This window comes from Ochlerotatus camptorhynchus, unplaced genomic scaffold (assembly GCF_037179485.1).
Source record: "Ochlerotatus camptorhynchus isolate MF236.1 unplaced genomic scaffold, CSIRO-AGI_Acam_v1.1 ptg000266l, whole genome shotgun sequence".
Lineage (NCBI taxonomy): Eukaryota > Metazoa > Arthropoda > Insecta > Diptera > Culicidae > Ochlerotatus > Ochlerotatus camptorhynchus.
Genome location: NW_027040756.1, coordinates 3206465 through 3232312, shown reverse-complemented (window position 1 = coordinate 3232312; position 25848 = coordinate 3206465). Strand labels below are relative to the sequence as shown.

The 25848-nt window shown below is 39.5% G+C and overlaps 1 protein-coding gene across 19 annotated transcripts in view; it reads right to left on the bottom strand.

Annotated features, from left to right (window-relative positions):
- The window catches only part of slo (calcium-activated potassium channel slo), a 265894-nt gene that overhangs the window by 46747 nt on the left and 193299 nt on the right, over nt 1–25848 (bottom strand). For 8 of the 19 annotated variants that reach the window (XM_065227090.1, XM_065227092.1, XM_065227081.1 and 5 more), the window contains exons 14-15: nt 14392–14468; nt 13703–13738 (exon numbers count right to left, since the gene is read on the bottom strand). In XM_065227090.1, coding sequence (XP_065083162.1) covers nt 13703–13738; nt 14392–14468 — 113 coding nt within the window. Of the gene's footprint in view, nt 1–1034; nt 1110–13702; nt 13739–14391; nt 14469–25848 lie in introns of all 19 variants that reach the window. The other 11 variants (XM_065227083.1, XM_065227091.1, XM_065227077.1 and 8 more) reach the window with 3 other exon arrangements.

Below are 25848 nucleotides of genomic sequence, written 5' to 3'. Positions count from 1 at the left end.
AACAAATCGGATCCGGAATAACTGACAAATAGATGTCTTACGTCACTATTCGGGAAATGGAAATACCCAAAAACCACACTGTGTGACCGATATTTAGAATCACCGTAAAATTACTAAAATGGACAGATCTAATAAAAAATTGTATCAATCATGCATCATTTTTCAGGAAAGGAATCAAGCGCCTAATTCCAGACAGGGAAAATGGGCAGTTTCCAAGCGTTAATCAATTGTAATTGCATTCGGTGGATCAGGAAAGAGACAGAAATGAGTAAACTTGTGCAACTTTTCAACTACTTCACTCCGAGTCCAGAAGGAAGAAAAGGGAAAGAAACAAGCGGTGGAAGCCGATGGATTAACAGAGGGAAAATCATTTTTGACGAGCAATAGAAGTGGCTCCATTTTGTCGTTAGCAGCTATTTTAAGGAGGTTTGGCAAATAATGATAAGTACAGTTGGTATATTGTTTCATTGTTGTTGTTTCTACCTTCAACAATGGAGGTTAGTAGAGAGGGTGTGAAGAATTTGTGGGAGAATAGATTTGCAACACAATGTGATAGCAGTGATGTGCATTTCATAATGTATTGGGGTTTTTCTTCAGCTGGAAGTATTGGAATCTCTGGCAATAAGATTTACGTAACCAACAAACAGATAAGTGGCATTATTCATTAAACTTTAATCAACACAGTCTAGCCTTTAACCAGTATAGAAAAATAAAACAAATATGTATCAACGATGATTAGGGAAATAGACAGTATTTGCGAATCAGTAACCGAACGAAACTTCTTTTTTTTTATTCAACATGTGCGGAAATAATCGAAACGAAACTAAATTTAAACGAACAAAACGGAAACGGAAAGTAGGGAAGATTATTTGCAAAGATATAACTGGCGAAAGATAACGATTAGCGCTTGTTTTCAAATAGAGGTTATTTTAGAGAAGAAATAATAAAAGATTGCATTTTTTTTTTTTTTGATTATTTAATTAATTTGAATTTGTTTGGTTGATGCAAATTCAGAACAAAAATAAAGATCGTACCGTCGATGTAAGTGTGACAGGCGGAGTTAAGGCCCTGCTTTACCATTCCTGTCTGCATCATAATCATGCCAACATCTGAAAGGTCGCAAATATGTTGAGAAAAAAGAGAATAGAAATGAAAAAGTAAAGTAAAATAATGCTTAACAAAAGGAACTCTGCAATACCGTGGTCGTTTTTTTTCTGTTTCTTTTTTTCCAGCGCAAAAATTAACGAAAAGCGTAACTAAATGTTAGTGGTGAATGGTGTTGACTGGGTTTTTGTATATTTCTGGGGTTTGAGCTGTACTTTATTTTACTGGAGTATTTGTTACAGTGTGATGATCTGAAGAGTACACTAGCCTTCGACGATGATGGTAAGACGATGACGATCTGACGGTTGCCTGTTTATGCTTTGCACCTTGAAAATATTATGCTGCAGCTAGCGCATCGCTAAAATGGTAATTGTTCATAACGATAAAACTGGCTTCTTTCCTATCGATACCCTTGGTAATACACATTCGGTTTCAAGCGAATCGCAGTGACCATCATATCCCAACAATCCCTTCGAAACACGTTCGCGGTGCCACATTTGTTCGCTGCAAAGTCATTCGCAACTTCCTTTGACTAATAATATCACGGACGAAGTTGCTGCAGTTTGATGGTAAGCAAATGTGTCACCGAACGAGCTGTTTTTTCTTTCACTTTGGAACAAATTTAATCATGTCCAATTTTAGAGAAATCACGTACCGCTTAGATAGAGCAATTTGATCATTTTTTTTTTAAATCTTCAAATGAACATGAGATATTGGTTGAATGCGATTTGATTTGATCTCTTGTCGTTTGAACCTAACTGTGAATGAATACTAGGATATCTGTACAAGAATGAAAAGAGAAGAAAATCATCGTGCTGGTGACATGCAAAATATCCAGATATGTTGAGAAAAGTAGGTGACCGTAAAAAAATAAAATGAAACTAAAGAGTTATGAACTAAAGAGAGAAAGATAACTGCAGAGGTCGCTACATCTCGCACACACATCTGAGAATAGCGCATTTTTAATTGGATATGTCGTACAGGGAAATGATTGCTGAGAGGATAAGAAATCAAATTTTAAATTTAGTTGAAAAACAAATTATAAGATTTACAGAGATTTTTTTAAAGAGTGTTGGCATAGAATGTACAATCACACAGTCAAACCAAACTTAAGGAAAATGTCAAACCAGCTTCCTAAAACGGTATGGATAAAATCGAACACTCATAAAAGCGCGATATGGAATGGCATGAACTAGGATTTGTGCATTTGCTGGAAAGCTTCTTACTGGATGTTGATACATTATTTTTACTTATGTGATGGAAATCTACATTCCATACTCATGGCGTTAGAAGTTACGCTTGTTTAATTCAAACAAATCACTTTCCAGTTGGGAACCAAGTTTCTCCTATTGGGAATCATTTTGCTGTCAGATGTCAGGTCGTAGGTCGTAGGTGAATTGCAAAAAATAGTTGGTGTGAATGTGGCTGGTATTCAGAAAGTGCGATGAAGAAGAGCTGTAGGATCATCTGACGGTCATTGGGGTCTAGATCAAGGAACAGCGGGCCGCAAACAACCAACAACGTGTAACAGGTTGACAAGAATATAACTCAAATCATTCTTGAATCTTTAATTAGTAGACCAAAAAATCATCAAATACAGTGAACACATTTGAAAAAGCAAAAGGCATGCGTTTCCAAATTCAGCACGTGCTGGTGTAAGAATTTTCAAACGACCCAATTATCTTGTGGGCTTTCTTTAGCCTAACAACAGCGAAACATGATGCATATCGGCGGAAACAAACTCAAGAGGTGCAGGTAAATTTTCATCGTGCCTGGTGGCTCACAACGGGATGTCGATTGCTGAGATCCATCATCGACGTCATCAGAAGCCGATATCAGCAGAAATTTGCTAACGTAATTAATAGGAGATGAGCTGGCCCCACACTACGAAGGAACGGAAACGAAATCAAGTGCTGGATTCAGCAGGACATCGCAGCAGAAGCAGAACCGGATGACATGTCAAGGCGAAAGCAAACAATCACCCAGGATGGGAAACTTCCGCAATGACCCATCCACTGGGGGTGCTCGGTATGTTATAGTGAATCATAAATTAACAGAGACATCGAATAACCATTGCACCACCAGAGCCATCGAATAACCATTGCTGGATCGATCGATCCAGTAGAGCAATGAAAAGACAGATCCAGGGGCTCAAGACGACGAAGCCTCAACAAAGAAATCAAGCAAGTTTGATGAATTATCACCAATACTCGTAAAGAACTGCCCATTGCGGATAGTTGCAGAAGAAACATGAGTAGATACCTGGAGGTAAACAATCAAGAAATGTTTGGCGCGACACATGAAGCTTGAAATGCTGGAACCAAGTGAAATCCGTTGGCTGAACTTTGGAGAACAAAAATTTTCGTCGGGATGGGTACTGTTATATCCAGGTATATGAGATGAGAACGCTCCCCGGCACCATTGAGTGTGTTTCCTGCTTAGCGTTCAGGCTCATGCCACGCTTATCAAGTGGAAGCCTATTAATGAGACGATAATCCTTTCCAGATTAAGACTACAGGTTCAAAAGCTTATCATAATCCAATGTTAAGCTACAGGACACAGCGAATTTCTACAGGCAACTAAATGCCATCGTGAAATACGGTTCCATAGTGGCATCACGATCGATACGGGTGACTTTAATGTGAAAATCGGCTTCGACAACATGAACTATGAGCGTGGAATGCTATGGTCACGGATAAAAAAGCTCTTCCCCCATCGACCACTGCGCAAAGTGACGTGGGTTTCCCGTGATGGGCATACTGAAAATTAAATCGACCACATCTGCATCAGCCAAAAATGAAGCCTTCTTGATGTCCGGAATAAACGCGGTGCCAACATCGCATCTGAGAACCACCTTCCAATCGGTGAGAATCGCCTACGCATTGTGCGAGTTCAGCGACGGAAGGAGAGACTCGGGCGACGATTCAACACACGCTGACCTGAAGATCCAACGGTGAAAAGGTCTTTCGTTGAAGAGCTTGAGGCTCAAGCAGAGGATGTTCCGGAAGATGGCAGGAGAGGATGTTCCGGAAGATAGCGAATTCGAATGTCCAGCAAAGTTGAAGAATGCCATGAAAGACTCTAAATTCTATCGAACGATGGCAGCACTGCTCTATTAGAATCAAATAGAGCTCGGTATCTCGGATTCGTTTCATGATAACGATATCAAATGTTCAGCAAAGTTGAAGTGGGCTTCAAGAGGTGGTGACGATGGTTGCTTCATATTTCTGTCGTTAGATGGCAACACTTCTCGGGTAGAATGAAATGAAACTCAATGTATAGGTATTGTTCCAAAATAATGATTACAAGTCTTCAGCAAAGTTGGAGTATGAGTCAATGAATGACAAGCAACTCTGCAGGAAGATGGCAACACTGCTCGAGTAAGATCAAATAGAGCGGAATCACAACAACAAGTTTGGAATATTTTCGGAAAGTACTGATTCACTTATGAAAGATTCGAAATCACTACGGAAAGTAGTGAATCACTTTATAAAAGTGAATCCACTTCGAAAGAACTTAATCACTTCAAAAAAGACCGCAATAATTTCGAAAAGCACTGTATTTCTTTGGAAAAATTCGAAATCACTTTGAAAATAACTGAATCACTTTAGAAAAGTTCAGAACTCCTTCGGAAAAAACTGATCATTTAAAAAATATTCTAAATCACTTCGGAAAATAATTAAATCACTTTAAAAAAGTTGAGAACTACTTCGGAAAGTATTGATAATTTAAGAAACATTATAAATCACCTCGGAAAGTAGTGAATAACTTCATAAAAGATTGGATTCACTTCGAAAGAACTTAATCACTTCAAAAAAGACCGCAATAATTTCGAAAAGCACTGAATCTCTTTGGAAAAATTCGAAATCACTTTGAAAATAACTGAATCACTTAGAAAAAATCTTAATTATTCAGAAAGTACTAAACTATTTAAATAATATTTGGAATTACTTTGGAAAGTACTGATTCACTTACTTAAGAATTTATTCAGTACTTTTCGAAGTGGTTTCGAACTTTTCTTAGGTGGTTTAGTGATTCCGACCATTCTGAAAGGATTCAGCTATTTCTGAAGTGACTAGAAACTGCTATGAAGTGATTCAATACTAACAAATTTTCTGGAATAATTCAGTACTATCTAAAGTTTTCTGAAGTGATTCCGAAATTTTCTAAGGCGATTTCTATCTTTTCCAATGAGACTCAATTCTTTCCGAAGTGATTCAGAACTTGTAGAAGTGATTACACACTTTTCTGAAATGATTCAGTACTTTCCAAAGTGATTACGAACATTTCTGAAATAATTAAGTAGTTTCGTAATTTCATATACTTTTATGAACTGATTCAGTACTTTGGCAACACTGCTTGAGTAAGATCAAATAGAGCGGAATCGCAACAACAAGTTTGGAAAATTTTCGGAAGGTGCTGATCACTTAAGAAAGATTCGAAATCACTTCGGAAAGTAGTGAATAACTTCATAAAAGTTTGGATACACTTCGAAAGAACTTAATCACTTCAAAAAAGACAGCAATATTTTCGAAAAGCACTCTTTGGAAAAAAAAATCGAAATCACTTTGAAAATAACTGGAGCACTTTAGAAAATTTCTGAATTATTCGGAAAGTACTAAACTATTTAAATAATGTTTGGAATTACTTTGGAAAGTACTGATTCACTTACTTATGAATTGGTTCAGTACTTTTCGAAGTGGTGTCGGAATTTTCATATGTGGTTAAGTGATTCCGACAATTCTGAAATGATTCAGTTATTTCTGAAGCGATTAGAAACTGCTATGAAGTGATTTAATACTTGCAAAAGAGATTTAAAAAAACTTTCTGGATTGATTCAGTTCTGTCTAAAGTGATTCCGAAATTTTCTGAAGTAATTCAGTTTTTTCTGAAGCGATTTCTATCTTTTGCAACGTGACTCAATTCTTTCCAAAGTGATTCAGAACTTGCAGAAGTGATTACATACTTTTCTGAAATGATTCAGCACTTTCCAAAGTGATTGCGAACATTTCTGAAATGATTAAGGAATTTCGTAGTTTCATATACTTTTATGAACTGATTCAGTACTTTCCAAACTTTTTCGAAATTTTATTTAGTGATTCGGTACGTTCCAAAGTGGTTCCAAACTTTTCTGAAGTGATTCAGTAAATTCTGAAGTAATTCTAAACTGTTCTTAAGTTGGTCATTACTTTCCGAAGTCATTCAAAACAATTCAGAAGTGATTTAGTACTTCCCGAAGTGGTTCTAAACTTTTCTGAAGTGATTAAGTACTTTTTAAAATGATTCAGTACTTTCCGAAGTGATTCTGAAATTTTATTAAGAGGTTCAGTCCTTTTCGAAGCGATTCCGAAATTTTTGATTTAGTAGATTGGTAAACATTTGAAGCCACAGAAACGCTCCCGAGATATTCAGCATCATTAAATGCTACCCGAGCAGTGTTGCCATCGATCAGGGATGCAAGGCCTGTCTTTACGAGCCAAACCAGATTATTAAGCGCTCTAAAATCCAAATTTTCAATTCAAATGTGAAATTTGTGCTGTGAGACGCGTTTGTTTGATCGCACCATCGGCCGATGGTAACGATCTGGCGGATGCGTTCCGCAAAAAACAGCCATCACTGTCTGCACTACTACCAGCGATAATTGTTTATTTTTGAATGTTATTATTTAACTTTGTGCATTTGAAATAAGATTGTTGTGAAGTAATTATACATTGTTTACAAGTTATTTGCTCATATTATTTAAGGGAAGTAAATTCAATGTTATGAAAGTTTCTCGTCTAACCTCTTAGTGGGCAAGCTGCTTCTCGGAGACAATTGTTCATTGAATAGTGAAGTGAAGTTTCTGCACGAAAGAAGATTGGCCCGTTCTTCGCATCTGCCGGAAGTCCAACGACGTCTCACAACCAGGGGTTGAAACTGTTGACGTTTTTTTATGGCACTCGCTTCGTTGTCATGCGCGACAGTCTGTTTTTATTCGTACTCTCATGCTCTACCGTCGTCTCTCTTACACAACACAAACGGTAGAACGACATTCGAGAAAAACAGAAATTTCTAAATAAAGGGTGATACGGTCAAAATTTGGTCAATATCAACTTGACGTATTTCTTTCAATTTTGCATTTAAAAAACCCTCAATTTTGCATTTAAAAAACCTGAACACCCCTCATTTTGAAATTGTGTGTGTGTGTAGAATGTTGCTCCTATTTTGATTTTGGAATTCACTCTTCAGTTGTCAAAATGCCGTCCAAGCAAGAAGAGCAGCGTATCAAAATTTTGCTCGCGCATCGCGAAAATCCGAGCTACTCGCACGCAAAGTTGGCAAAATCGCTAAAAGTTGCCAAATCAACCGTTACAAATGTAATTAAAGTGTTTGGGGAACGTTTGTCGACAGCCAGGAAGTCTGGATCGGGGGGAAATCGAAAACCGGAAGCGGCTGAGACGACAAAGAGAGTTGCCGGTAGTTTCAAGCGAAACCCTAACCTCTCTCTCCGAGATGCCGCAAATAAGCTGGGTGTATCGTCTACAACCGTGCATCGAGCCAAAAAACGAGCCGGACTATCGACTTACAAGAAGGTAGTGACTCCAAATCGCGATGATAAACAAAATACGACGGCCAAAGCGCGATCCCGGAGGCTGTACACGACGATGCTGACGAAGTTTGACTGCGTGGTAATGGACGCCAAAACTACGTCAAAGCCGACTACAAGCAGCTTCCGGGACAGGAGTTTTATACGGCAAAAGGAAGGGGAAAGGTAGCAGATGTTTTCAAGCACATGAAACTGTCAAAGTTCGCAAAGAAATATCTGGTTTGGCAAGCCATCTGTACCTGTGGCTTGAAAAGCAGCATTTTCATAGCTTCCGGGACTGTCAACCAAGAAATTTACGTGAAAGAGTGTTTGAATAAACGTCTGCTGCCTTTCCTGAAGAAACACGGTTGTTCCGTACTGTTTTGGCCGGATTTGGCATCTTGTCATTACGGTAAAAAGGCCATGGAGTGGTACGCCGCCAACAACGTGCAGGTGGTTCCCAAGGACAAGAACCCTCCCAACACGCCAGAGCTCCGCCCAATTGAGAAATACTGGGCTATTGTCAAGCGGAACCTAAAGAAGACCAAAAAAACTGCTAAGGGCGAGCAGCAGTTCAAGGCAAACTGGCTTTCTGCGGCGAAGAAGGTGGACAAGGTGGCTGTACAAAATCTGATGGCAGGGGTCAAGCGAAAAGGCCCGGCAATTCGGATTTGGAAAAGCGGAAGCCTAACTGAATATTTTTCCTGAATTTTATACTAATTGAACTTGAAAAAGAAATTTAATTTGATTTTTTAAATAAACGATTTCACCGATTTACACGCGTTTTCCCTTGACCAAATTTTGACCGTATCACCCTTTAACTATCATATGACATTTGTGATTTTGTTCTAATTCCTCAATTTGGTGTAAATCAAACCATTTCTGATCAGAAATGTTATTACTAGGACATCGTTGCTTGATATTTTCAGAATTCACACAAGCACAACATCAGCAGCTCTTATTATGAGAAAAACTAAAATACATACATTCGTGATGGTCTTCGGTAACAGGGTCGTATGACAGAGCCTGTCATATATCATTTTAGTTTGGTACTGTAATTTGATACCTTGTTTTGCAAGTGTCGAAAGCAAAGGTAGTCGATTATCACGGAAGATATGTCGACTACGGTGACCACTTACAAGACTGCTCACGGCAGAAACAGTGGTAAACAACTCGTGCCTGATGATCACACAACTGGATCTTAAATGCTGAGCTCCTTCGTTGATGTAATCGGATGCCGATTTCAACAGAAATTTGAAAATGTAATATCAGCCACACACCACGTAATACCACTGTATTTGGAACCCGGTATGAAATTGCAGCATAGGCAGACCCAGGACGTCATGGCAGCGGAACCTCAACAGGGAATGCAAGTCGACAGTACACATATCAAGGTAACAGCAAAGCAGCGCGGGTGGTGTAGTGGTAAGCGTGATTGACTCTCACCCCCAAACGGCCTGGGTTCAATCCCAGTCGGTGTCGCCGGGATTTTTTGAGGCATAAAATCTCTGATCACGGCTTCCTTCGGAAGGGAAGTAAAGCCGTTTGTCCCCGGTCCATGAGTTGATGGGTCGATAGGTAGGGTGTAGGTGTAGGAGAACTGCCTCCCTGGCGTCGGTAGCATTGGTACTCAATACGGAAAACTAGATCGACGGAAAACAAATCAAGGAAAAAAAAGGGCAACAGCTGCGCCCAGATGGGAGTCTTTCACGTTGGCACTTTGCACCTAAGTGAGTGAGAATACTGAGGAGAATTCCAAGGGAACCGAATTCTGAGGCTTATTGCTATGGAATTCTGAAGAAAATTTTAAGGAAATCCATAGGAACTCATGGAGAATTATCAGCAGATATTCTAATGAGAGCATCAAGAGTATTTGGAGGAAGATCTTATGGAAATTCAAGGAGTGTTCCAAGAAAATTCAGATGAGTGTGCTCTATGGGAAGAGAAGGAAAATTCAAAGGAGATTTTCAAGAAGAATATCAAGATAATTCCTAGCAAAGTCGCAAGGAAAATCTGAGTATAATTTCATGGTAGTTCTGAAGGATAACCCGAGGATTCCTGAAGAATTACCCTAGGAAATTTTTAAATTATTTATAGAGAGGAATCAAGCAAATTGGGAATTACTATGAGCGTACGGGAATATCAAAGAGAAACCCATGATCGATATAGAAAGGATGAATCTAAGAAAAATATTGAGAACATTTCAAAGAAACCATCCATGGCAAAAATTAAAACAAGTCAGACAACTTTAATTTTTTAAGATATACGATTCCCCAGGAATTGAATATCCAGAATTTGAAAAAGCTTTCAAAATTTTACGATTTCGAGTTAATTATTGCCTCTCTTTAATTTAGTATCCTAGCTACGCCCTTGATGACATGTTTGAAGCTGTAGAACATTTTTTTATATGAAATGTTGATACTGGTTGATCCGAAGTTGAACATTAGTGATTGCCATGGTGAAGTTTCAAGCCCTCTATTAAAAGTGTGGACGTCTGCAAAAAGCAGTTCCAATAGAACTGTCAAAATGCACAGTCTTGCTCGATAGGAACAGCATTTTCAGATTTCTGGTGACAGTCGTCCACACTTTTACTAGAGGGCTTCACTGCAGTTAGGTCACTAACACTTGAAAAATCCCGGTGGACTACTGGTTCAATACAACTATGAAAACATAGGAAAGAGGTAAAGACCTCGGTAAAGATATAACAATTTACGGGAATTCAAGCGGTTTCTGAAAGGAGACGATTAGCTGCGGTTTTGATGAACATAATCTGACCGCAGATATATAATTTTTATTAGAAAAGTTTGAAAGTTGATGTATATTGACAATGAAAACCTGATTAGTTCACCGATTCTGATGACGTCACACAAAAAATGACAAGAGCGGATTAGCTAGCCTGGTATATGTAAGCCGTGACTATTATGAACTTTCATCGGAAACCAAACAGTTTGATGATCTTTTCTTATAGTTGAACAAGAATACAGAAGTCTGTTCGCTCTTAGCTGTCGACACGAGCATTTGTGTATTTTTTTTCGGTACGAGTCACGCGATAGTCTGTTTTTCGATTGCAACTCATTGCAGTGCCTGCTCATTGATTGAAGTTCGTTCGCTTGTGCTGTTGCCCCGTTGGAAGCAAACAACTAGTGGAGATGTCGGTGGAAATAAAGCTGACGATTAGATTCAGCATTCGCACATGGCTCGGCGAAACCATGTATGGAAGAAATTGAGAATTTTGTGAAATCTCTGGACGCGGATCCCACTTAGATGATCGGTGCATATTGCATAGTGGAGGAAAAATCTATGATCATCAAGTTTAAATCAGAAGATTCCATGCTTCATTGTTTGTTGCTCAATCGTGAACAACTAATTTTCCATTATTCCGATGGGAAGTCAGTCTGGGAGCACCGTTCAATAAGTGAGAGTGTACGACACCCCATCAGAAGTCCTGGATAGCGATCTAGCATGGGTGCTATGGAAATACGGTGATGCAAAGCGGAGAAATTTCCAGCTGCCTTGGGTCTCGATATACATACAGGTGTACGGGGTCTATGAAAAAGGAGATTCCCTCACTGCATTTCCTCAATCAAAAGGGGAACATATACTATCAAGGGAACATCAATTTGTGTTTCCTCGGTAAGACGGAGGGGCATCGGATGAAATCCTATCTCTAGTAGAAGGATCAAAAGCAGCCAGTACAACAACGAACTGAAGAAGAAAACCAACAATGAGGAATGAGGAAGAGACCAGTACGTACGCTGGTGTAGTGACTGGAGGTGCATCGCCAAACGATCTGACGCCCCCAGACGCCGATAAGAACAGCGGAGAGGAAGAAAGCACGCTGCTGATAAACAACAGGTGATAAGTGAGAAAAAACGGATTATTCGTTGAGTTTGGTTTGATTTGAGGATGGCGGCTACAAGCCTCGCGACCGGTGAAACGAAACTGAGCCGGTGAGTACAGAACATGTTGTCAGCGTGATCAGTAGAGAAGCCTTGTCCACTTTACAAGGTTGTTTGTCTGGACAGATGAACCGTGCCGACCGGGTGAAGACAGTTCGAGTCTAGTGTGAGTAGAGAGAATCCTCCACCAGAGGAGCAGAACAGTAAGAGGAAGTTTATCGGTCCAAGAAGTGTAGAGGTACGAGTGATGAGAAGGTGACTTAAGACGGTTGCAGGTGAGCGGAGAGGTGCAGGAATGGTCAGGTGTAGAATCATCGAGGAATGCAGGTGGCCTCAACGGTAAAACCGTCAATTGATGTAATAATTAAGGGTTGAATATCACTGAAAACTAGTTTATAATGTATTGCTTTAGAAAAGAATTGTCTCACCCTATTCTATAGAAGAGAGCGAGCCGGTAAGTGATTGGATCATCTTTGATAATTGCGTAGTTTAATTTCTGTTCATAACAGAATCTAAGTGAAAGCTAAATAGCAACCAATAACAATGTGTAGAACACTGCAAAGAGACGTATTTTAAGGCTTATTACCGAATGCGTAACCAACTCGAGTCCCGTAGTTTTCAGACGAAAATCCGTCAGAAGTCCCTCATGGCCATGAATCGTCGACGCTTGAAACCCCGATTGAAGAGCTTTCTGATGCGACCAATACCCGTCGGTAAACAAGAAAATGATATCTCTAAGGCATGAATCACAAGTTATACACAACATATAACAGGATGTTAATGAAAATACGACATACAACGGTTAGGCTCTACAGGTAGCACGGATGCCGGAAGAGAAACAGGTGGAGATGATATTCAGTGGAGAACCCGGAAGTGCTGGTCACCTAAGGAACAGACCTCGTTGTTTTTTTGCAGTTGAAGATGGCAACTGAGAGCGATTGTCTCAGGTCCAAGCCAAACAAATTCGCTCAAAAATCACAGTAGAATGCTAAAAACTAAAATTCGACTGTCCCATGGTCTGGAAAGTTTAGTGTTCTTGTTAATCGAATTTGTTTTCCCAATAGGTAGGATACTTGGTTTCCATAAAGTGCATATGAGGCTACTCAGATGAGAAAAATAGAAAGAAAAATAATTGCGACCGTATAATGAAGTAGGAAATGAATTGTGTAGCGATGAGTTGTAAATATTATTCTTTTTGTTTTTTTGGGAAATGATTTTCCACTCAGGCGATATAATCTCGTATCACGATAAAGTGGTGAAAGTTATGCACAAAAGGTCTGACACAGTGACAGTACAGAATCTTCCATGGTGGCACTCTTTGTTTACATTGCTGCATTGTTTGCGAATGTTTTAAAAGTGAAGAGGAATCCACGATGAGGGTCGTTGATTACAAGATATGTTTCAATTCGATTGTCTTCGTGTCATCTGTAGATTTTGAACTCGAATTGCTAGTTTGCTGATGCTTATTATCGATGTGAAAGCAGAGAAATAGATTGATAAAACTGTCTAAGGGATTAGAATGCTGCTCAAAACCTACTGCGTCTACTAAGCTAGATAGAGAAGAAAAAATCTACAGCTATTCAAACATTATTCTCGAGAAAAAAGTGATTGGAATGAGCATAAGGCTGCACAGCTTCGTAATCAACAACCCTTTGACGATGTGGAACTTTCCTGGACTGCGTGAGCAAAGGGAAGATACGTATCAAATACCAGCAAATATCAAATGTACACTTCTAATCGCTATTAATACTTGTATATAGCACTGCTCTCAATCGTAAATCGCTTGGAAAAAACTCTAATGATCAAGTTGTATATACAAAACAACCGAACGAAGGATCCAAAAAAGTACAAGTTATCATAAAACTGAAATATGGAAAAGAAAAAAGAAAAAAATCCTCTCAAACAAACCAACAAAAACTAGTGAAATGAGAGCCAAAACAAAACCCTTACTAAATCTCATGAAAGGAAATACCAAACGCGCTAGTTACTAAGAGTATTAGGTTTCTTTGAAATACTAAAGTGAGAGAGAGAAAGAGTAAAAAAATCAAACAACTTCAAAGATACTTCTGGTTTACTAGGGAAAAAAATAATGAAAAGAATCGTAAGAATAAAAAGTCTGGCACTTATGCTTTACCTAGATCACCTATTTTAGTCCTGGCTTGTGCAGTCACTGTGCAAATTGCATAACGAATGTTTGTTTCATTTGTGGTCCAAGGGAATTTTTCGTTGGTTTTTAGTCGGTTGGAGTAGTTTATAGTATTTTGAGAGCATTTTTGAGTCAATCGAACCCAAAAATCGTTCATTTTTTTTGCGATTTAATGATTTTTAATTATTAAACATGTTTTGAAATTTCATGTCGAACGAAGTAGTAGTAGATAGTTGTACAGTTGACAAATAAGAGAAAAAATCGTTAATAAGATGATTACACTGCAAATCTTTCGATTGGTTATTGCTACTCAGAGACCAAAATAATTTAAACCGAAGGGGGAGAATGGATCTACCATAGAGAATTGCCTAAATTTGTCGAACTATCGATAACCATGGATTGTTTGCTATCGTTGCTCTGGTAAGTGTTTACGTTTGTTTGCTAACATGTTTTCTTTTTGGTTTTCGTGTTGGTAGTGGAGTTGTGTATGCTTGGGGACAATCAAATCACGAAATTTGATGAAGGCAGTGTGTAGTTGTTTCTTTTTTTTTCGCGATTTTTCGAACGCCGTCAGATTTTTTTTATAATATGTTAACGCTAGTAGTATTGTAATGGTTTCAAGGAGTATATATATCGTAAATGGCATGGATATTAGAAAAAGGAAAACATCAACTTACAGTTTTTGCATTTGCACTTTTTGATGAGAGTTTCGTCTTTGATGTCATCGTGACACGCTTTGCAGTAGAACCATGCTCTGGAAAAAGAAAGAAAACATCCATTGTAATTCTACCCGGAAACACTTCTGAACCCAAGAAGCAATGCAAGCATTATACATGTTTAAATCATGGTCTACAGAGCTCTCATTAAACCAAAATTGTTGCTTTAGAATTTTGCCCATCATTTTTAATCCATAAACATTTTCCATAAACGTCATTAAAAAATTAAAAATCATCATTGTTTACTTTTGTACTCTAAAGTAAATGGACTTATTTGAAAAGTTCTCGTGGTGCGCTCCAAATAATGACCAGCCGACTGGACTAGACTGGTCGACATCTAATAGCGAAGCACAGTGAGACGAAATAAAAAATGTCCCACTATTTTGGCTATTTGCGACGAAACTAGTGTAGCATTTTCTACAACGGTTCTTAATTTTTTAGTACTCTATTTGAATAGTGAAAATTTTTGCTTAAGGAGGGTATACACTAAGATAAAAAAAATATAACTTTTTTATATCTTGCTAAAATTGATGAACATCAATGGAAACATTGTGGATGCAGTCATTTTAAGAAAATTTGCTGAAAACGAAAATTTTCTCTCTCTTAAGTGGACGAAGTTATAGGGTGAATATGGAGCACAAACGGTAGTACTCTCTTAAAAAGCGTTTTTTACCATAACTATTTTGTTTGAATTTAATTTTTTTTTTTTTTCAATGTTCTACAAAGTTGTAATTACTATTTTTGCAGATAAAAGTAAATCGCTATGTTTTCGTTTTAAGGATTTACCTCAATTTTTATGTTATTTAAAACTATCTTTAAGGGGGTGTATTTTGCAGGTTAGCAGGCATTAGCAGGTTATCTCAACGTCATTTCGTTCAGCAACTTATACCCTACTGTTACACATACAATTCATAGGGAGGTCCAAGGGATACCTAATGAATTTTCAAATAAAGTACCTGAATGTTTTGTTATGGTTTTCTGTTTTCATGACCAAGTATGTACATTTATGTCTTCGACAAACAGTGTTGGGTAAATATCAAAAAATCAAATCTCATCGACGCCCAAGATCACGCTTGATTTTCGTAGACAAAAATCAACAAACAAACTACTGCGGTTGATTTTGCAAGCTATGATATCGCAGCTCGGAATATCAATCTAACAAAACTCACCAACTGTAAATCTCAACAAACTGTGGTGAGATTGAGTTTAATGATTTTTGCTGTACACCCGAATGCAACAGAAACTTCCATAACGGCTTGCAGCAGTCTTTTCGCGTCTGCCATCGGTGAAGATTAAAAAGAGATAGCAAACTATGCCTTCTCTTTCTAAAATAAACGATGTGCAATGGAATCATTTTTGTGTCGAGTCAACTCTCAGCTTGATTTTTGCACGTAGTGAATAGTCTCGCAATATTAAAGGAGCTTGTAAAATCAATATCAAGCATGATATTTTGTTCCAATATCACGCGTGATATTGCGAGCGCATGAGACAGGAAAAATGTCAATTGATTTCTGATTTAGCCAACACTGTCGACAAAGTATCGAAACCCATTGTCGGTCCGTTTTCGTAATGGAAACTGCAACTCCAGTTGATGAGATAATTGTTCTGGGTGACTCCAATCTAGCTGGTGTTTCGTGGAAACCATCTCAGAGTGGCTTTCTCTATCCAGACCCTGTACGCTCTGTATTTCAGACAGGATCAGTTAGCCTTCTCGATAGCTATAGTGCAGCAAAGCTACCTCAAATCAATGACGTAGTTAACGAGAACAATCGAAGCTTAGACCTCTGTTTCGTTAGCGCTCAGGAAACTGCTCCAGTTATCTCCACGGCACCTTCTACACTAGTAAAGCAAGTTCCTCATCATCCTCCTTTGGTTGTCACTGTCCAAGATAGTCACGTTCGGGATTTTGAAGACATTTCCACAAACGTGTCATACGATTTTCGGAAAGCTGATCATAGTAGTATCATCGACGTGCTGTCTAGCATAGACTGGGGAAGCGTCCTGGACCCTGATAACGTTGAAACCGCTGCGCAAACTTTTTCACATGTCTTGGCGTATGTCATTAACAGACACGTTCCAAAGGTAGTTCACCGAAAAGGGTCACACTTCCTTGGCAGACGAACCAATTGCGAAAGTTGAAATCGACCAAGCGAGCGGTACTAAGGAAATTCACCAAGTATCGTACGCTGTCGCTGAAAAATCATTACATTAGGCTCAATCATGAGTTCAAGCGAGTTAGCCATCGATGCTATACGCGATTTCAACGTGGGATTCAGAGTAAACTCAAGTCACTCCCGAAGTCCTGGTGATGGTGTTCCATCAGTATTTCTGAAGAAGCATATCGCCAGCTTGCTGACACCGTTGCAGCATCTATTCCGCATGTCCATCTCGAGTGGTATATTTCCATCTTGTTGGAAATTTGCTCATATGTTTTCTGTTCACAAACAGGGAAACAAACGGGACGTGGATAATTACCGTGGAATCACATCGTTGAGCTCAGTTTCGAATTTATTCGAGTTAGTCATCATGGAGTCCCTGCTCTCTCATTGTTTATTTATTTATTTATTTCGTCAACCAACGTAGACTAGTAAGCAGTATCTAAGTAGTGATCAACGCGGCTTCGTTTCCGGTCGTTCTACTACCACTAATCTACTTTGTCTGACATCGTATGTCACGGAAAGCATGACAGAACGGGCTCAAACAGACGTAATTTACACCGACTTGTCGGCTGCATTCGATAAACTGAACCATGCAATTGCGATTGCTAAGATAGATAGACTCGGGGTAAATGGCAACCTCCTGCCATGGTTTCGCTCTCATCTCAGTGATCGCCAGCTGATGGTAACCGTTGGTGAATGTCAGTCTGCTACTTACCCAGCCACGTCAAGGATGCCTCAAGGAAGTCACCTAGGCCTGTTGATTTTCCTGTTGTACTTTAACAACGTGAATCTGGTCTTCGAAGGCCCCTTAAAATCTATATCCGGATCCGTTCTATCGATGACTGTCACTTCCTCCAATGCCAGCTCGAAGCGTTTGCTAACTGGTGCTACTTGAACCGAATGGAGGTCAACCCGCGAAATGTTCAGTTATCACCTTCTCTCGCAAGAAGGAACCGATCATGTTCAATTATGTACTTCAGGAAACAACTATCAGCCGTGTCAACCACGTAAGAGACCTGGGAGTTATTCTGGATTCCCAGCTAACGTATAAGCAACACATCTCGTTCATTGTCGACAAGGCGTCAAGATCTTTGGGATTCATTTTCAGGATTACAAAGAATTTTTCCGATATATATTGCTATACTGGTTCCCTGGAATATTGCTCTGCAGTATGGAACCCAAGCTATAACAATGGTGCTGAAAGAGTTGAGTCCGTTCAGCCTCGATTTCTTCGATTTACTCTGAGTAGAAACCCTTTTCGTCCACCCAGTTATGAAAGTCGATGTCAACTGATTGATCTGGAGCTTCTACGTACTCGGAGATACACTTCGCGGGCCCTGCTCATCGCGAATAGTTTACAGGGTAGAATTGATTGTTCTACAATCCTGGAGAAAATCAACGTGAACGTCCAACCTCGAGCGCTGCGAAATAACGCTATGTTAAGATTGCCTCAGCATCGCACTAACTATAGCATGAACGGTGCTATAGACGGCCTTCAACGTGTGTTCAATCGAGTTTCTTCAGTGTTCGATTTCAACCTGACACGAGAGATGCTACGCCGGCGCTTTTCCCGTATTTTCTCTGACGCAGTAAACCGTTGAATGACCATGTATTTTATTGTATTGTGTATTTTAGTTAGCTGGACTATGTATTTTAATGTTATTCACTTAAACATCATTGGGGCTACACTCAGCCTGTTGATGTAAACTAATAAATTAAAAGCTGCTATCTGAAGCCATCATATGCATATCCGGTCAAGACTGAAGCGTAATGCTCGCGGCGAAACAACAATCTCGATGACTTGGTCCCCTTCAAGTATCTAACAATCTTCTTCAGAGCTTGCAAGTTGCTATCGCTGGGGTGTTGCTGGTATCTCCCCTTATGTCCAACAGCATAATAGATGTCAGGTCTGACGCACAGCATAAGGTACGTCATACTGCCAAGCAGTTTGCGGTAGGGTTGATTAGTACCACAGCTCGATTGGGGAAACGCAAGGTCCTTCTCCATCGGAATTTTCACAGGGTTGCACTTTTCCTTTCCAAATTTCGTCAGAAGTTTGTCAGTGGCCGCCTCCATCGAAAGTGTAATCTTTTTCTCGATTATAGCCATTTCGAATACCAAGGAAATGTCTAACTTCTCCGCAATCTGACATCTCGAATTTCAGCGACAATGTTTTCTTCAGTTGATCTATCATACTAATGTTGTCTCTCATAAGGGGTAGATCATCCACGTATACATAGATCATCACATAGAGTATTTCGCCTCGGATCACCCTGGTGTACAAACAGGGAGAGGTAGCTCATCGATTCTTCCGGTTCGCCTCCTAGCATCGTGCTATAAGGTACCAGGCGATAACCAGGGTAGTTGATCGATAGCTCGATGACGTCATTTCGTTGACGTCTGCAATGGGAAATTCTCATAGCAGGCGTTGACGATGGGACGTTGTCGAGTTGTTGAATAGCAACTATCGTGGTAACTCACCGATTACCTGTCGATCTGCCAAATTTGGAAAGACGTCTGCATTGAATTGTCTCATATAATAATATTCCGCCCACTATATCACAAGAAATTGCGAGTAGCTGAGTGGAATGGAGATAAGCTAAGCATTGGGTACAGGACCAAGTCTCCCCTGGGTGGTGCCAAAAGATGAGCGCAATAGAATCATCAAGTTGCCAAAAGGCACGGAATGAGACTATTGCATGGCTGGGTTGACAAAGTCTTCCATTCGTTAGTCATTTCAGGTGGACTGTTCTAAAAAAAAAATTTAGGTGGGCGTTGGCCAGATTTGGATTTTTCAGATGTAATCCTGGATAGGACCCTGTCATTGAACGTCACGTGAAAGTGGAACTTAATGAAGGCCTAAGTACTTTTTCGTAGTTTTTAGTTTTTGGATTTGAAAGATCGTCGGTTACAGTGGCCTGCTTACTGAGCAGAAAAACGCTGTCCCAGGTCCTTACATATCAAAGAGATTTATGGTAAAATCGCTTGTGTATCGTGTATTTTGCGAAACTCGTTGTTGTCGTTGGTTCCGGGTTTGAATGGATACACAAATTTGAGCAACGGTATTATGTGATATGAGGGGCTCGGTGGCCTTAGAGCAACCGTTTTTGCTTACTGAGTAGAACATCATGAGTCTAATCTCAGGCCCATCCACATTCAAGATTCGTCAATCGTTTTATTTGTTAATATGACTACATGGTAATAACAGCAACTCGGTGATTAAAAAGGTGCTCGTCTGCCTAGTGGCAAACGTTTTTGCTTACTGAGCAGAAGACCGTCCCATGCTCCTTCGCGTTATATGATCGTTAGGACATCAATTTAGCTTATCGTTTACCAAAACGAACCCTGCTGCAAACCCAACCCTCTTATCCAACATCCCAGTGATTCCTCGTGGAAGTGCAGAGGTGTTCTCGGCTTCCATCAAAGCGAGTGTCATGTCAACACAATCCTTCCCATTCCTTTCTTGACCTGTGTTCGGGCGCGGCCGGCGCTGGTATTGCCTAATTTAAGATCACCAGTTTTTACACATTGAGGATGATTGCTAGTCCCAAGCATCGTCTATTGGTTCTCTGTGAAATTACAGCTAATCTGGCAGTAACAGAGTAGCAACCGTGGGCGGTCAATCAAGCTCAAGCTCAAGCTCAAGCTCGGATCACCCTGGTGTACAAACAGTAGTCGTGTTTGGAACGAACGAAGTTGTTCTTCAGCAGCAGAGAGTTAAACTTCTCGCTCCAGCATCGAGGACTTTGCTTAAGGCCATATAACGATTTCGCTAGTTTACACACCATATTTCTAGGAGCTTCTACTCCTTTTGGAACTGCCACAAACACATCTTCTCTTAGTGCATCGTATAGGAAAGCAGTTTTGACATCAAGTTGAGGACGTTAAACTTCTTTTAAACCGACACTGTCCGTATGGTTCTCAGCTTTGCTCCTGGAGCATACGTTTCAGCATAGTCCACGCCAGCCTTCTGTTAGAATTCTTTAGCGATCAAGCAAGCTTTGTAGCGGATAGGGTTACGAAATTTGTCCTCTTTGACTCGAAATACCGTAAAGCGGGGTATCTTTGATAATACGGCTAACTTTGATAGTATACCCAACAAACATTGGAAGCAGAACAAGAGCTTATTCAGTCAAAAATTTGCTTCTTCAACTTAAAAATAGCTTATTCAACCTTTAAGCAGCTCAAATTGTTTGTTGGGTAATATAAAGAATAAAATTACTCGCTGTGCTTTGTCCAAATAAGAAACATTGGTTCCATATTGTATCTTAGTGTATTTCCGTTGATATGGTATATAGTTTTTAAATGGTATGTATTACATATTTTACAAACATATTAATAAACCATTTTCATGTGTTTTGCCTTTTTGAAAAAGCACTCAAGCCATCACTTATGAAATGTATTTCCAATACAGCCATCAGAAATTCAATGTTGTATTATTATTGCTTATGAAGTTTCCTGATGATATACTCATTCAAAGTTTTATATATAAAGGACTAAATTGATTGAGTTTCACTCATTTTTTAACTACATTAATCGAGCATTATCAAAGTAATCCCAAATCAAAATACTGAAGTTCTGCCAAAAAACTTAAAAAAATATTGCAAATGCTTTAATTTTTGTACAACGAATTACTAACGAATTAACTCTTGGATCCTCAGTACTTGTTTCAACAATGTAAAATTTGAAAAAAAAAACAATCATTGCTGTAAAAATATTTAGAATATACTTTAAAAAACTATCAATGTTACCCCGTTTTACGGTACCCATTTTGATTGCAACGGCTTGATTCCCTCAGGACGCTTCACAAGTCGCCAAACATTATTGGAGGGCAAGGAATCCAGTTCATCGTTCACAGCTTTCAATCAGCAAGTCTTGTCAGCCCGCATGTCTTGGGCAGCAGAAACCGTTTCTGTTCCAGTTAACATCGTTATTTGACTTGACTATTGACGGGCGCTCCCTTTCGCAAGACCTCGTAGAAATTTCAACATAACTACGTTCGAAGGGAGCGCAGTATTTGAAGCTTCACACCTAGTAAGTAAGGGTCATCGTTGCGCTCCCGTTCGCGGTGCTTCTTGGTCGCCGTGTCAAGGTTATGACCAGGATCTAAATGCGAAGGGAGCGCGGCCGGTGTGTTGGAAGCAGTATCTGGTTCGACATCCTCTTGACCATGTGATTCGACATCTTCATTTGATTCTTCCCCCTCTTGCTCGAATCTTCTAGTGGCTGGTAGATTTGCAACAACACCAGCATCCGCTTCTTCTGCGAAATCGTAAGGAGCCATAAACAAGGTGGGCTCGGGCTCTGCGTTAATCTTGGACATGAACGGAAAATTTTCTTCGTCAAATTTTACGTCTCGTGCTACAAACAAGCTCTAGGTCTTCATATTCCACAGCCCGTAGCCGACCATTACTGGCAACTGACTCTACGAATCTAGCTTTTTCCGCTGCTGAGTAGGAATCCATGCATATGCCTTGCAGTCAAACACTCTGAGCTTCGTCATATCAGGCTTCTGATTCGTCCACAAATCGATAGGAGCATTGGTTTGACTTCGGTTCATGAGATAGACCCCAGCTAGTGAATCTGTCGGAGAATCCATTCCGCTGTTGAGTGTATGCAACAGCTGGTTCTATCTGGATACCCTTCTCGGAATAGAATCGTATCTGGTCCTTTGAGCAGTATTCATTGCCCTGATCCACGGTAAGCTTTGAGATTCGGTGGCCCGTTGCAGCTAAAACCATCGCTTCATAGTTTTTAAACTTCTCGAATACCTCTGACTTCTTTTTTATTGGCCCTTATTACCGATGTCACTTCACGGTAAAGTGACAACTTATCACTCACGGTGAAGTGATTCCCATTTGATTTACACGGCAATCACTTCACCGTGAGTGACAACTGGTCACTTCACTTCGTTTTCACCGTGAAGTGACACCCGTAATAAGAGCCAATTACTGCGAAGTGCGTGAAATTATCAATGAAACAGACGATGTACCGAGAACCATCCCAAGCTTTTGGCTCAATCGGTCCACAAACATCGGAGTGCACGCGTTCTAACGGTCTTGCAGATCCTATTCGTGTGCCGTAGTCATCACAAAAATCAAGTTTACCTTCTTCCCCGGTCATACCTGATATCATTGCCGTTAGCATACGCAGATATTGTATCCCAAAGTGACGTAGCCTGCGGTACCACAAATCAGCATTTCCAGCTACGCACAGGTTTGCAGTTGCATCATAGAGGTAGCTCTAAGACTAGTAGGTCCTTAAGAAACGTGCTCAAATTTTGGCTTTGCTCTGGTACTATCTTCGGTCCCAAGCTAATCGATTTACCCCTCGAAACATAGGAAAATCCACTAACCCCTCATTTTATCTGTCAAACTTTCATAGTGAATCAAAACAAACATTGTGTTGTACTAGAATTTCGACTAGATTGGAGTACGTTAATCGTTTGCTTGGGACCAATAGGCTAGTCAAGTAGTGAGCCAATTTAAAATCGATAGTTTCGTATTGATTGTTGGTTGCATGCTCCAGGTAAACGTCTAGCTCGTAGAAATCACCTTTCAGAGGACACATCAATCTCTCCATTGTGGTTCATCTCAGCTGATTTTTTTCCCAAAGACACCTTGAAACCTGCTCTAGTCAGCTTTGTTACCGATAAAAGGTTCGCTCGCAAATCTGGTACATAGATAACGTTGTCTATGGTACACTGAACACCGAGACTGTTGACTCCGACGATTTTTTCTTTGTGCCAAGCTGTTATGAACTGGTCTTCTTTTGCAACACATATAATGACGGGATTCTTCATCCTTTCAAGAGATTCGAACTATCCCTTCTGGTTCACTAGGTGGTCACTAGCTCCTGAGTCCAGCTTAAAGTAAACTTTTCTTCGATCACCGCTATCAGACCACCCATGAACGCAACAGCCTTACCGCCGCTTACTGCGTGCGCTTCCGCATGCATCTTACTTCTGCAGTCCTTAGCCAGGTGTCCTTTCTTGTGACAACGATTGCATTTACCTGTGAACTTCCATGATTTCTGTTTGATTCCATCAAACGCTGACGGCTTCTCTTTGTGCTAATCGGTCATCCGGTCAGATTTCTTCATTTCTTCCGGCAATAATCTCTCTCGAACGGCATCAAGGGTCAACTTATCTTCATCAAGGCTCTGTGAATAACGGGTCGTAGAATTCCAGGAGGGTTACAAACAGCTGCGAAACCAGATCACTTTCTTCTAGTTTTGCTCATGCTGACATAAGTTTCCGAATAATCTCGTCGAAAGTCTTCAAATGGTCCTGATGGTCCTCAGCTTTGCGAGTTGCTTGCGAACAAGCTGTTGCGACGAAACCGACTTCTTGACGTAGATCCTTCCAGAGTGCTCCAAATTTCCTTGGCCTTTTATTTTTCACGTATCCAATCCAGTAAATCATCGTAGATGAAGGAGATGATCACATTCGTTGCCTTTCCATCTAACTCTTGAAACTTTGCTGCTTCAACCGCTACGGTTGGTACGTCTTTCTTTACCGCATCCAGTAATCCCGTCGACTTCAGGAGTTTCTCGACTTCTAATTATCGAATCCGTTATCGGAGAACTGCGGGATCCCGTTTACCGATTCTCTGCGTGTATCGCCCATAACAGTGGATTGAATTAAGGAAGAACTATATTTTGAGTCTGATTACGAACGAAAAAAGTTTTCACTTGTTGAAAACTTCAAACAAACAGGTTACTAGGGTAGTGTCTCCTGATTAAGGTACGTTTAGACTATCTGATTTGTTGGTCTGATTCGAGCGAACTGCTTGATAATTTTGTCGGATGTTTGGATGCGTTCACACTTTTTCGACAGGATGATTAGAATTGATGTTTGATGTGTCGAACGAAATAGGTTTGCGTTTAATTTTCATTCGACTCATCCAGCAAAATAGTCGCAAGTTAGGTGAAAATATTGACTTCTTTTTTCTAAAATTTCACGGATTTGAACTGCTAAAGAACGCTTGATTTGTGTTTTGATGACATCCAGCAACAATCCTAATAAAATGTGTATGGTTATTTTGCTTAACGACGTGTTTAGGGTATCACCCAAACCATTTGTGTAATAGTTCAATCATTTGCGTTATCGTTCGGGCATGGGTTTTTTTTTTATTAGGGAAGGTAAACCGATTCCACTATTCAATAATGTCCTGTGTATGGTTTGACTGATTTTTATTTTCCAGTGTGATTGGCCGAAATATGCCGTAATGGCTTTGATAATGGCATGGTTAACAAAACAGTGTTTATATAATACAAAGCATGTATTGTATAAGAATAATCATGCCAGACAGCAGGTCTGAGAGCCTACTAGGATTTTTTTTAGAGCTTAAGTTCGGAGATCTACTGAGAAATTTGTTAGGCTTCACCTTGAACGAACTACCCTAGTTCGTAGATCTTAAGAAAAGAACTGCAAAACTTCAGAAAATTTTACAGAAATTTACAGAAATTCATTAAAAAAAATCACAAATTTGTAAAACTATAAGCGAAATTTTGCAAATCTTCAGGAAAATTCACATAACTCAAGTCCAAGAATCTACAGTGAAATATAAAGTATTTTACAGAAGTTTGGAGATCTACTGAAAAATTATTCAACATAAGAAAAGTTCGTAGATCTTCAGAACAAAGCTACAGAACATTGAAAAAAAATTACAGAGCTTCTGAAAAAATAACAAGAATGGTCATAGATCTTCAGTAAAATTAGCAGAACCTCGATTAAAAAAAAATATTTATACGATTTCAGGGAAATTTGTAGATCTTGAGAGAGACATTTAAAACTTTAAGGAAGCTCAAATATTTTCAGAAATTTTTGAGAACTTAAGGTTATTGAGAAGATCTACAGATAAATTTTCAGATCTTCACAGTCAGGCTTGCAATTGCTCATTACAGCTAAAATGCTATTTTTCGTTATTATGAAACAATGGGATACTATAATGATAATTTTTATTTGTTAGATGCAAGAAGAGGTGGTAAAGTTTGTACATGACATATCAAATTTGTCAATTTTGCTTTCAGAAGGTCACAACTAGCGATTTTATGATCGCTGATTGCTCGCTCATCGCGTTGCTCATCGTTACAGCCAAGGTTGCAAAGACTCATTTCAGTTAAAACAATGTTTTTCTAAATTATGAAATAATTAGATGCCATGATCAAATTTTGAATTGGTAGGATACAAGAAGAGGTTGCAAAGAATGTGTTTGACATATTAAACCTGTCTATTTCACTTCATGAGAGTCACAAT